Source organism: Rhinopithecus bieti, unplaced genomic scaffold (genome assembly GCF_001698545.2).
Source record: "Rhinopithecus bieti isolate Rb0 unplaced genomic scaffold, ASM169854v2 scaffold_34317, whole genome shotgun sequence".
Classification (NCBI taxonomy): Eukaryota; Metazoa; Chordata; class Mammalia; order Primates; family Cercopithecidae; genus Rhinopithecus; species Rhinopithecus bieti.
Window position 1 is genome coordinate 1,750,489 of NW_016814779.1, and position 13,751 is coordinate 1,764,239.

A 13,751-nucleotide genomic window follows, 5' to 3' on the forward strand; every position below is an offset into this window, starting at 1 on the left:
CAAGGTGTTTATCTGAGTCTGCCATTGCATTGAGCCCATGGGTTGGGGTCTAGAAGAACTGACCCAATCATGAAGCACATGCTGGCTGCCATGCTGTGAGTAATAAAATTCTTTGTTTCTGACCCAGGAGTCTCTTGTTTTCTGTTAGCATCTATGACACTGTGGTAGGCAAAATTGTTAACTTTGAAGCAAGGTAAAGCCTCAGACACTTCATAATTCTTAATACTTCCTCCACTTAACATAATGCATTTTGATGTATTACATTATTTTATGTAGCATTAGTGTATCAGTTTCCTAGGGCTGCTGTAACAAACTAGCAAAGGTTGGATGACTTAAAACTACACAAATTCATTTTCTCAGGGGTCTGGTGACCGCAACTCTGAAATTAAGGGGCCAGCTGGGCTGTGCTCTCTCTAAAACCTACAGTGACATCTTTTCTTGATTTTTCCTGGCTTCTGGTGGTTTGCCAGAAACCATTTGAGTTCCTTGACTGGCAGTTGCATAACTAAAATCTGTTTTCTTTGCCACATGGCATTCTTCCTATGTGTCTATTTTCATATGGCTCCTTTTATATGGACACCAGTCATATTGAATTAGGAATCCATCCTATTCCAGTATGACCTCTTCTTAACTAAATACATTTTCAATGACTCTGCTTCTGAATGAGGTCACATTGTGAATTACTGGGGTTGGGGACTTCAACATATCTTTTTATGGGGTGGGGGCACAATTCCACCCATAAAAAGTATTGTTATTGCTAACTACTATTCCATTGGATAGATGTACTACATTGTGTTTATCCATTTGTCTGTTGAAGAACATTTGTGTTATTTCCAGACTGGTAAATGCAGCTAAATATTTGTATGCAAGTTTTTGTGTGAACTAAAGTATTTATTTCTGTAAGGTAAATATCTAGGAGTGGGATTGCTGGGTTATATAGTAACTTCTTCTGAAACTGTTTAACTTTATAAGAAACTGTTTTCCAGAGTAGCTATATCATTTTTGGATTTCCACTAGGAATGTATGAGTTCCAGTTGCTTTGTATTCTCTTAAATACTTGATGTTATCAGTTTTTTTTGTGTGTAGGTTTCTTTTTTCCTATTTAGGTAGATGTGTATTGGTATTTCATCTTGGCTTTTATTGGGAGAACCAGCCCCCAGTATTTTAGCGTAGGTTCTTTTCTATTTTCCTTAAGCGTTGGCCGGTTTGAGAAATAAAGAGAAAGAGTACAAAGAGAGAAATTTTACAGCTGGGCCTCTGGGGATGACGTCACATGTTGACAGGTTCCATGATGCCCCTTGGGCTGCAAAATCAGCAGATTTTATTAGGAGGGGATTTCAGAAGGGGAGGGGGGTACAAACAGGGAGTAAGTCACAAAAATCACATGCTTCAAAGGGCAATAAAAGATCACTAAGGCATAAAGGCAGTGCAAGATCACAAGGCTAGGGCAATATTAGAGTTACTGATGAGGTTTCATGTCCCATTGGGCATGCATTGTCATTGATAAACATCTTAACAGGAAACAGGGTTCGAGAGCAGACAACTGGTCTGACTAGAATTCACCAGGCTGGGATTTCCTAATCCTAGCAAGCCTGAGGACACTGCAGGAGACCAGGGCATATTTCATCCCTTATCTTCAACTGCATAAGACAGATACTCCCAGAGCAGCCATTTTAGTGACCTCTCCCTGGGAATGCTTTCCTTTCCCGGGGTAATTCCTTGCTGGGAAAAGAATTCAGTGATATTTATCCTAGTCACTTTCTGCAAGAAGAGAAATATGACTCTGTTCTGCCCAGTCCCACAGGCAGTCAGACCTTATGGTTATCTCCCTTGTTCCCTGAAAATAGCTGTTATTCCTGTTCATTTTTTAGGATGCCCAGATTTCTTATTGTTCAAACACACATGTTTTACAATTTGTACAATTAACACAATCATCACAGGGTCCTGCGGCAACATATATCCTCAGCTTGCGAAGATGACAGGTTTAAGAGATTAAAGACGCATGGAAAATTATAAGAGTATTGATTGGGGAAGTGATAAATGTTCATGAAATCTTCACAGTTTATGTTCAGAGATTGCAGTAAAGACAAGTCTAAGAAATTATAAAAGTATTAATTTGGGGAACTAATAAATGTCTATGAAATCTTCACAATTCATGTCCTTCTACTGCAGCTTCAAGCAGTCCCTCCGTTCAGGGTTCCTGACTTCCTGCAACAAGCTTTAATGGGCATTTCCCTAGTAACTAATGATATTGAGTCTCTTTTCACATGCTTGTCATATATATATGTTGTCTGGTATGTTTGTTCAATCTTTTGCACAATTTAAAATTTGTTATTAAACTTAGAGAGATTTGTATATATTCTGTATACAAATTGTCTGATAGATATGTGATTTGAACACATTTTCTTTCAGACAATTGTTTGTTCTTTCATTTTCTTAACACTGCCTTTTACAAAGGAAAAAATTATAATTTTGATGTGGTCTAATTTATCATTTTTTTTCCTTTATGGTTTATGCTTTTGGTATCATCTATGTAAACTCTTTGCCTAACCCTAGGTCACAAAGATAGTGTTCTATGCTTTTATCTAAAGATTTTACACTTAGTATTTTAGATTTTATAAATCCATGGTCCATTTTGAGTTAATTTTTGTATAAAGTATGAGGTAGAGGTCAAATTCCTTTTTTCTGCCAATGGATCTCCAATTGTCTACCACTAATTTGCTGAAAAGTTATCTATTCACCATTGAAATATCTTTGTACATTTCTCAATTGACCATTTGTCAATTTGTTTCTGGACCTTCTGCTCTGTTCCACAAATTTATGTCTCCATCCTTTCATCAATACCATACTTTTTATTACTATAGACTTGGAGTAAATTTTAAAACTGGCTAGTGTGAATCTTCCAACTTTGTTGGACTTTGAAAAACATTTTGGTTATTCTAGTTCTTTATTCTTTCTACAATATATAGATTTTAGAATCAGTTTGTCTATATCTACAAGGAAAACTTGCCAGGGTTTTGATTGGGATTGCATTAAATCTAGACAGCCAATTCATTTGAGAATTGACATCTTAGCTACATTAAGTCTTCCAATCAACTGAGCTCTAATGAACTCAGTGTCTTTTCATTTTGTAGGTTTTCTTTGACTTTTTAATCAGCATCTTGTAACTTTGTAATTTTGTGTTCAATTTTATACAAATCTTAAAAAACTTGAGGAAAAAAGCCTACTATTTTTACCTACTTAATCTCTTCAAAATTCACTTAGTAATTCTCCCCTTGTTGTTTCTACCACTTTAAAATTACAAAGTCATAAACTTTCTCCAATCCTTATTAGACTCTTACATGGAAAAATTCACCTTAACCAAAAGAAATCTATCATAAGTATTATTCTTTTGTCCTCCCCATCTAGATTTACTACGCCTCTGTCAAGATAGTGGTTACACTGCTGTGGTAAGCAATGAATTCAGTTTTGTCTTATTTATAGGCTACTTTGGTAGTATTTTCCAGTAGTCAAACAGTGTTGCATGAGGAAGTGATGCCAGGAGCTGTGACCATCCTTTGCAACCACAAGGACAGAAGTCAATAGAAGAATAGTGTGAAAAGGATGGAAACAGCCTCAGTCCTTGGTGATGCTGTTGAGCCACCAAACTAACCTTGAGGCCTCGAAGTCCCGGATGTCCTTATCCAGGAATTGTAAATGTCTCTGTGGTTTGAACCCAGTTAGGTATTTGGTTACTTGCAGCCAAAATACCTCCTGATACAAACACTGATTTGGCTCTATTCTAGCTTCTCATTCTCATCACTTTTCGTGCCCCACCCCTCCTTTGCTTTAACCAAGTGGTCAACATATCACTATTTTTCTGGATCTTTTCCTCTGCTCTCACTTTTTCCTCTCACACTGGAGCCCCCTCCAGGCCTGTTCCCTCCCAACCTCCGAGACTTCCCTCTAGGTAGGAAGGTTCCAACCAAGTCAGCTTTGCCTGGGCTTTTTCTGACTACACCTACCCTCTCAGCCCCCCACCACACTCACAGGTGCTCACACATGCATAAACAATCTTCACCTATGGAATATCTGAAGCACTCATGTGACTCTGCATGCTGCTGAATACAACAATAACTAGTTTACTGAGTGCCTATTTTCTGCCGGGCACCATGCCTGCTACTTTATTTGCAACATCCCTTTTGAAACCCATGAAAAGCTTATGAACTAATTACTGTCATTGCCTTCATTTCACCAGGGAGAAAATGAGATGTAAAGAAGCTTAGTTTCTCAAGGTCACACGGACATCTAATAAGTATCAGAGCTATAAAAACTCCAACCCAGGCCCAACTGTAGGCCAGGACCGGTATCAAGTACACTATACAGAAGTGAGTACATGTAGCACACACATTTATTGTCACTGCCATTGCATATTGTGAAAGACTAAATTTTGTCTTGAATTTCATAGTACTCCTTTCTCTGTTACAGGCCTAGTAGAAATAGCTACACATTAATGCACCCAGTTGATCAGGTGGTAGTCCTCTCCCCAAGCACTCTCACGTGCTTCAGCGGTGGCCTTACCCTCTCTATAAACACAGTTATCTTTATTAGCCTGTGACTAGCCCTGTCAGAACCATATGAGTTAACTTTTATTACGATGTTAATAGTTGACAAAGGTTGGTGGTTTCCTTCTCTGATTTGTATCTTAAAAAAAAAAAAAAAAAAAAAGATTTTAGAGAAGGTGCTTTTGAACTTAAAGGAATGACTCATGGTAACACTTCCGGAAGGTAAATGGTGTTGAATATATATTCAAAAGGCATTTTGTGAGCAAATTCTGGCAAGCTGATGGTGATAATGGGTATGGTTGTTACAGTAAGGTGGGGTGGTGTGAAATAAGCAAACTTTTCAATATGAAAGCATTCCATTCTCTTCAAGGCTGGGCAGCTTTTTTCACTGATTCTTCACCAGGAATCTCCAGATACTCCACCACCACTAATCTCCTTTTTCTGGGTGAAGTCTAATACACTAAAACAACCACAACTACAAAAACCACTGTTTTCTTCCCATAACCCTTTTAGTTGTGAATGTTGTATTACATAAATAATTCCTACATTTTTGTGTAAATTAATATTCATTAAACAACTATAAATGAAAATTATATTCATCATGCATAATCTTGTGTAACAGCCATGTTAAGCAGTAAAATATTTGCCTGTGCTAGAAAATCTGTAGAAATAGAAATATAGAACCGAGTTTTAAGTTTCCTGTAGAAATACATTGGACTGGGTTTCTCAAACTTGTCTGATCCATAAGAATTTTGGTGGATGCTTATTACAAAGTAGGCTCCACTCCAGACCTTTGGGGACCAGGAAATTCTTATGAGAAAGAGCAGGAAACATTGAATGGGGTGTTTCAGCTGTTCTTCAATAAGGGTTTGCCATTTGGAATCTGGGAGTGCCCACACCACAAAGCCATGCCAAAAAATATTTTATTTCTCCTTCCCTACTTCCCCTTCTTCCAAGTGACACTATGCCAGGCAGTGTTTCATTCTAAGAATGGAAAGATAGCAACAATGCTCACTGCAGGGCCGGATAGACAATAAACAATTACATGCAGTGGATTAAGTGTCAAAACGGAGGTAGTACAGAATACTGTGTGCTTAGAGAGGAGGAAATGACTCAATCCAGTACTTAAGACAAATCTGACATCTGCACATAGAAGATGCATGAATACAGACCCCGAGGGTTGAGGAAGCCTGGTGTCTTCCGAACACTGTAAAAAGTCCACTATGGCTGAAGCTCAGGGTCAAGTTTGGGGTAGATGAGACTGGCAGGAATCAGATCGTTAACACACTTACATGCCACCTCGTAAGACTCTCTGCAGGACAGTCCTGCTGACAATCTGGAGTTGCTGAGAAGCCTAAATGTTTCCAGCAATTGGTATAAAAAGATTTGAAAATATAACATGACAAACATGTCTTAGGAGTGAAGTTTAAGTCAACTTTGTTCTAAGCTAATATTCTATAGTAGTCAATTAAAACTTTGATAATCTAGTGGAGACTCTTTTCAGCTGATATACAGCAAAATACATAAAAGAGCTGCTTTGGTTGATGCAGAAAGCTCAGCCCCATGTCAGTATTCCTGGAAATACAAGCTTCTAGCCAACAGTTTGCAAATTAAAGTTCTGTGCTTTCGGAAGACTGAATAATTGCATGGATATTTAGAATCTTACTATTGAAGGGTAATTAGTTCAATGTCTATCTTTGAAGAGAGTTTCTTCGACTACATTCAGTGTAACTCCTTCCAGGCAGCATCACTCAGGAGGTGTCTAGGCACTGAGTAAAGTCTGCCCGGGTTTTAACACTTGCAGTAAAGGGGAGGCACTTGCACTCTCCTGCAGCTTACTCTGTAGTTAAGCAGTCATTCCTTAAGCTTTTACTCTATGGTAATTAGGCATCTTTCTGATTTAAAGAATGTCTTTTGGGATAACCAACTCGGTATTATATCTATCATGACTTCTGATGCTCACCTTTTAAGTTTCTTCAGTCCTTCCTTAAAACAGACTTTCTCTCTCCTGCTGGGTCTCCATTCTCCCATATGCATTCTGATTTGACAAAGTTGCCTTTTCAAAATTCCATCACCAGACATAGGTACAACAATTATTTCACTACTTTCTGCCTCCCATTTCTATGTATGCATTTTTTAAGAAAGAAATTTGTTCTGAAAAGGCCTGGTCAGGGGCTTTTCTTGCTAATATTACCTTAAAATATATAAAGAAGTAATATTCATGAAACGAAAGAGCAGCTGTGTTAAGCCTGACAGTGACTCACTGTACAATGGAATGCTGACATTTAACATTATAATAAAAACTGGTATGTTGTTAAGATTGGCAGGCATTTTGTGTGTGTATGTGGAAAAAATAAGAACCTAGAATGGTGAAAGGAACATGGCAGAGGCCTGGTGTTTGAGCAATGAATAAAGTAAAAAGCCACATAACAAGGGAAAAGGACATCTCTTCAGTTGCGGAGATCTCAAATTTGTTCAACCCAAGGGGCTTTCAGTTTTGAAGAAACTGGTGGGGCAAACTGAAAGATCCCCTTTTCTAAATGGAGTGTGGCAAGAGGGATCCAGTGAGTGAGAGACATGAAGTAGTAGAGTGGAAGTGTGAGACATTTAAGACAGACCATTCCCATGGTGCCTCCTATGGGGCTGACTTCATGTTGGGGGCCCTGGTTTCTGGGTAGAAAAATGGATGTGTATTAAAATTTATTTCACATGGATGTGGCGAGGGTGAGAGGGAAGACGTGTTTCAGGACAAGGCCATTCTGAGGGTTTCAGCATCACCGTGACACCTTGTTCTGGGCTGATGCCAAGAGATACTTCCAGCTTTGGCGTCATCCTAAGTCACACACTGTAGATGGGCAGAGATGTTTCTCCTCCTCTCCAGTTTGTTCACCTCATTGCACAAGTTTAGTCTCTGAAGATTTTTCTTTCCTTTCCTCAAATACCATTTAAGGAGAACAGAAGTAGAGGATATTTTAGACAGGAAAAACAGCTGATGCAGGGTCAAATCTAGCTCTTCATTCTTGAAAACACAGTTGAAAATTCAGCACTGAGTTTGAATCCCATGAGAGTGAAATCACCATGGGGACTGGGTGCAGGAGGACGGGGGACAGGAGGTTGTTTCTGTGTGTATGTCTGTGTCTGTGTGTAACCAGAGGTACACTGGCATGAGCAACTAAAGAATTCTATAGCTTCTCCAAAAGTGAAGGAGGGAAACCTAATAATTGATGGTCTGGAAAGGGTATCCCTTTGGAAAAAATAACTAGTTCTATATCAACCTTTTTTGAGAGACCAAACTGTTACAGAAAAATACACAGTATTACTTTCCTAACCATTGATCAGAAAGAGCAAGCAATACTCACATCAACTGCTTATTTTAATGTCAAATGTTTATTTCTATGCCATAGTTGCCTCAGCACAATTTGTAAAAGAAAGGAATCCAAAAAATGAATTTTTGTTTAGTCAGGACATTTTCTCTGCAGTTATAAGAAAGAAAATAAACACCATGATACCAGAATCACCATTTCTTTCACATCATTCTAGTAAGTTGCATCTAAATATTTTCCTTGGTTGCCACTTTTTTTAGGATGGAGAAATAATCCACAGGAAAAAATGTCTGAATTCATTAAAATAAACTTGGGACAGTCTTTGCCAGACTCTATCTAAAACATCTTTGTTTTGGTATGCTATATCACTAATTGCCATATTTTTATTATTTAATATAACAGGCATACTTTATTATATAAAACAAAGTGCACTAAAGATGAACAATGTTAGAAACAAACTGAAATTTGGTGTATCTTAAATCTTCGGGTGATTAGATAGTAGCTGAAGCGTGGGTATACAAATTTCTTATTAATACAAATGCAACTCTCTTCTGTGATGAAAATGCACTTAGTAGCCTAGTACTTTTTGCTTTAGCAGATAGGGCATCCAATACAACTGAAACAACCTGGTAACAAATTAATTTTATTTTTCAATAAAAAGGAATGCTCTGGTTTCTTAACTGGCTCCCTGAGGAAGCCAGAAGATGGCATCTGCTCTTTAAATAGACTTCTCTTATCTGATTTGAGACACAAATCCACCAAGATTCTTACAGTGGAAGTAGGCACCACCCCTCAGATCACAAGGCCCCTAGGAAGAAGCCCTGTGGAAATCAGCCTGTGATGTGTGGTGGTGGGCCAGCACCTAGAAGACACGTGGTGGTTGTGCACATAAATCCCTTCAGCGGACTCAGTGGAAGGATGAGAATTCTATAAGTTCATGCACATTTTATTGAGTAGTAATATAAAATGCTTTTCTTTTCATTGTTACAAGTGCATGCTTTGATTGCCAACATGTCAGAAGTCAAATTACAAAGGCAAGGCTTTAGGCTGTAGTGAATTACTTGGGCACTTATACAATTGTTAAAAAATATGAATGGACTTTTGTTGTTGTTGTTTTCAGAATGAACCAGTTGTAACCCGTAACTGATATACAAAGGGAAAAAAGTGAAAAAAGTACATATTTTGTGGCACATGACAGAACAGAACAAAATAACTAAACTGTTATGACATTAACAGTTACCATGCATTTAGAGTTTCACATGTAACTACAAACTGATTATAATTTCACAAGGTTTGCTAAACATGCTAACCATCTACATGTGCACTGACAAGCTTATGTTAAAAACTTTAAAGAATACTCTCCCCTTTAGATTTTTTCAAAGCTTTTTTTTGATTACAAAATTTCAAAGGCATTAAGCATTTTAGAGAATATAAAGTACGCCAGTATACATACATTTCCAGTATATGTCAGACCACTAAGCGCATTACAGTCCCATACAGGCCGATACAGCCATTTTTTTTTTCTTAAAAAACATGCATAGGCAGATTTTTTTTTTTTTTACAGAATATAGATGCTTTATCACTGTACTTAATATGGTGTCTTGTTCACTATACTTAAAAATGCACCACTCATAAATATTTAATTCAGCAAGCCACAACCAAGACTTGATTTTATCAACAAAAAACCCTAAATATAAACAGCAAAAAAGACAGATGTAATTATTCCAGTTTTTTTAAAACTTAAAGAAAAGAGATTCATTGCCGAATTAATAAGATAAGTGTTATATGGAAAGAAGGGCATTCAAGCACACTAAAGAAACCTGAGGTAAGCATAATCTGTACAAAATTAAACTGTCCTTTTTGGCATTTTAACAAATTTGCAACGTTCTTTTTTTTTCTTTTCTTCTTTTTTTTTTTTTTTTTTAAGACTGCCTAATTCAGTTTATAGCCATTGTCTGACAAGAGTAGCAAAACATTATCAATAAATAGTCCTTAGTTTGTACATCATTTTGTTAAAAATGTTTGATGTCATCCATTTTTAGTGCTGCGACTGTAAACGTACAATAGAGTAAGAAATTAGACAAAGTTTTCATGTCCAGTAACAGAATAAAAGGCCTTTCATTAACCTATCTAGAAGTCCCCAACGCAGTAGGAAAACATGTTCATTCCCCTAACATTGCAGTATATACTAGCATTAGCTTTCTGTTTAAAATTTTTTTCTCTATAAGCATTTTTAAAAGGCATACCCCAAGGAGGTGTTTAATCACCACCCCCACCAAAATATAGTTTATTCTCTCTCTCCCTCTTTTTTAATGATAGTGTAAACTGAATCCAATTCCTGGCCCCCAGAGCAAATAAGCTACTGTCAGAGGCAAGAACATCCAACTGCTGATATGCAGCAATCCCCATCATGCCCTGCAGCTCAAAAAAAAAAAAAAAAAAAAAAAGTGAACAGGAAGTGGTCACTGAATATTGCTGCTATTACTGCCATTGCTGTCCGTGCCGTTAGTCTCTGAGGTGAGAGCCTTGTTGATGGAGTTAAGGTTGGCGTCAGAGGGCATGGCATCTCTGCGAGGCGGCATCCTCTCATTAATTCGGTCTAAGCCCTTGGCTTCCTCGAAGCTAGTGATCTTATGTTGTGGTGAAAATCCTTTGATAGCTAAACAGAAAATCATTAAAAAGAGAAAAACAGGATTATCCAAAGGAAAACAAAAGGCACAGCTGTTGCAGCAGGTGATGTTAGAGATTTCTCAGTGAGAAGGAATCCTTCAGTGAAGAACAAAGTGACGGGACCTGCACACCACACAACAGACTCCTTACCATACTCGGAGGTAACCAAAGGTTTGAAAACAGCCAATGTCTCTTGCCAACCAAAATGTCCTCTTGAAGTTATTAAGATGTAAGCATTTCTCCTGTCTTCATGAAAGTTTAGATCAAAGAAATCCAAAGTGGACACGTAAAGAGGAAAGCTGCTTTCAGGGACAAGCCTCTAGAACCAGCATCAACTGGCCACATCATTAGCATGATTACTGCATCAAACACCTTAACCTAGACAGGCTGCAGCATGTCCCTCTTTGTATTCTTCCATTGTGCTAGGTAATGGCAAATTCAGTGGAATCACTATGTCTGCTATCCCTAAAAACCTAGTAAAGGGCTTAAAGCAGGAGCTAAAAGGAGCTAGAAAAGGAATTAACCAGCGCATTTCCATGCCATCTCAGAATCCCAGAAATAACTTCTTGACAAACAACTCAATGATGGCATGAAAAAAAATGAAATTATAAACTCCTGTTTCTCCACTCAACTTTGGAAGCATGTGGAGTGAGTGACAAGGTAAGAGAAACTCAAAAAAATCAAGGTAAGATCACTAGGTAGAAACGTATTATCTGCCCTTCAGCAGCGAACAGGTCAAACTGATGTTCATCTGGTATCCATTACTGCCTAAATGAAAGAAAAACTCAGTGATGGTTAAATTATAACAAGGAAAAAATGCCTTTCACAATATTTAGTAAAAATGAGTTGAACTGGTTTTGGTCCTATTCAATTAAAACACGGAATCTCAAAGTGGGAATGATACTTGATTTTTTAAAAAAGTAATCTTTAGTGTGCTACAGAGATAGGTAAGGCATTTGTGCAAAAAGCTTAATGATTTCTTCAGTGAGTACACCAACTGGTGAGCTGCAAATAAAACACATAAATGGGGAACCAATGACATCAGTTTGCTTTACTCCCTGTGAAGTGCAAGCCAGATATTTCAGGGCCAATCACCAATGCTCAATTGGGCTGCATCACCATGGCTGATTAAGGATAATTTCATGGTACCTTTATCCTCCCAACCTTATTTGGGGGGGGGAAAAAAAGGAAAGCAGTTTCAAGCTGAAACTTTACCAGTCACTCCTACGCAAATGTGCAGTGCCTTTTATTAGTATGGATGAGATTCCTAAAAGATATACACAGTCGTTTCAATACTCATTAAACGATAAGAAATAAGCTTCCCCCCCCTCTGCATTTTAAAGGTTAGCATAATGGTGATTAGTCAACTGTGAGAGGAGTAAGATGGGGAAATGGGGAAAGACCAAGGCCCAAAGCAAAGCTTGTTAATTCTTCTCTAATTTAGTAATAAATTGCAAAATAATACAGCTGTCTAACGAGCACCCACCCTGAAAACTAACTCAATTATTTTGAAGTACAAGATGGCCGAAGTGGTTCTCTACTGTTTTTTTTTTTATTAAACTACTGTGAATATAATTTCATCATAATTAACAGGTATAAAAGTTTGTCATCATTATCATTTATGAAATGATTTAATTAATTTAAATGGTAAAAGTGAAATTTCTAGGTTTTAAAAGCCAATAGGGTGGGAGTGTCAAAATTAAAAATCTAGCGAGAACAATGGATACTTCTGGAATGGGGCTCCGTTTCTAATCATTTTTGTCCATCCTGGTATGGAAGAATGTGCTCTGCTGTAGTTGCTGGTCAGACAATGGGTATTAGCAATTTACATTGGTAGTATACTTAACACAACACAGAGTCACAGAAACCACAGAAAACAGCCAAACTATCAACAAGAATGCACACTGCAGATTAGAATTTGCCAAGAGGAATAGAGAATTCCCACATAAATAGCAGTTTATTCACTGCTATTTAGGAAGCAGTTGTATTTTCTCTTACAGTGCTATTGTTTCCCCTACCATATCCAAATCATGTACAAATTGGAAGAGTCTAAAGTGGCACTTTTTATATCATACCAAAGGACCATATGCACATAATTTTGAGAAAAACAAAAAAATTACCTTGCAAGAACAAAATACAACTGAAGAATTTTGTTTTAAAGGGGAACTTCAAATTATTATTTTTGAAATTTCCAAAGGACATGGTATGTATATTATTAACAACTATTTTGATTATGCAGTTCTCTTATAACTATATATTTAAAAAGCAGTCAAGTAAAAAGCAATTACTAAAGGGTCGACTCTACTGTCCTTGAGTAGTGCTAGGACACAGCTGGAGATGGACACTTCTTGATTTCCCCTGCAGCTCCTAGTACAGTGCCTGGCACAAAGCAGACACTTAGTAGACATTCATCAATTGAGTGCTACTTGATACTTGCTATTCTTGTTATTGGCCACTTACACAGCCATTAGATGCTTTTGAACTTTTTATAATATTTAGATGGTGTTAATTCTCATACAAATACCAGTAGGTTAAAATTTGATTTAAGATTACCAGAACTGTTCATCTCATGTACAGCTGTCTCATGTTGGAATATTTTTTAGAGACATAAATTAATGTTGAACTACAACAAAGCACTATTTAAATGAACATTTTTTTCCTTTGGCTACAAACTTCTGGAGACTAGAATTAAGATGGCTATTTTTATTATCTTCAGTGCTGCCTGAAAGTGATTTGAGGGAGGGACATGGTTCAGCTCAAAGATTATTGTTTTATAAGCTACTGGTCAAAACAGCTGCCATAACCCCCACCCCACATCATTCAAAATATATAATCCTTTTGTTTTCTGTGATTCTACTATTCATCATATACAAAAGTCAAACATAGCTTTAAGGGAAAGAAACAAACAAACAAACCATAGAAGGACATTTTCCCCTTTAAAGCAAGAACATTTTGGTTAATACTGAGCCACAACTGTTAGCTCAACACCCACACACTCTGTACAAGCTACAGCAAAAATATGAATACACCCAGCAGAGCCCTTATCTGTTGCAGGTACAACAGAAAGGGGACTGGCCAATTTACCTTCATCAGCCTCAATAGCCTCAACAGTAGCTGAAGAGAAGAAAGGGGGTGCAAAATGAATGAGAAAAATGAGCAGAGGATTTTTTAACTCTAAGAACAAATCAGTGACCATCAAAGGAGCTAAGAGAAC

General features: G+C 37.4%; 1 protein-coding gene across 1 annotated transcript in view; it reads right to left on the reverse strand.

Moving 5' to 3' along the window:
* Positions 1 to 7,912: 7,912 nt before the first annotated feature.
* Positions 7,913 to 13,751, reverse strand: part of PPP3CA (protein phosphatase 3 catalytic subunit alpha) — a 44,124-nt gene continuing 38,285 nt past the window's right edge. The window contains exons 5-6 of the mRNA XM_017852372.1: positions 13,622 to 13,651; positions 7,913 to 10,526 (exon numbers count right to left, since the gene is read on the reverse strand). Coding sequence (XP_017707861.1) covers positions 10,330 to 10,526; positions 13,622 to 13,651 — 227 coding nt within the window. The 3' untranslated portion in view covers positions 7,913 to 10,329. The remainder of the gene's footprint in view (positions 10,527 to 13,621; positions 13,652 to 13,751) is intronic.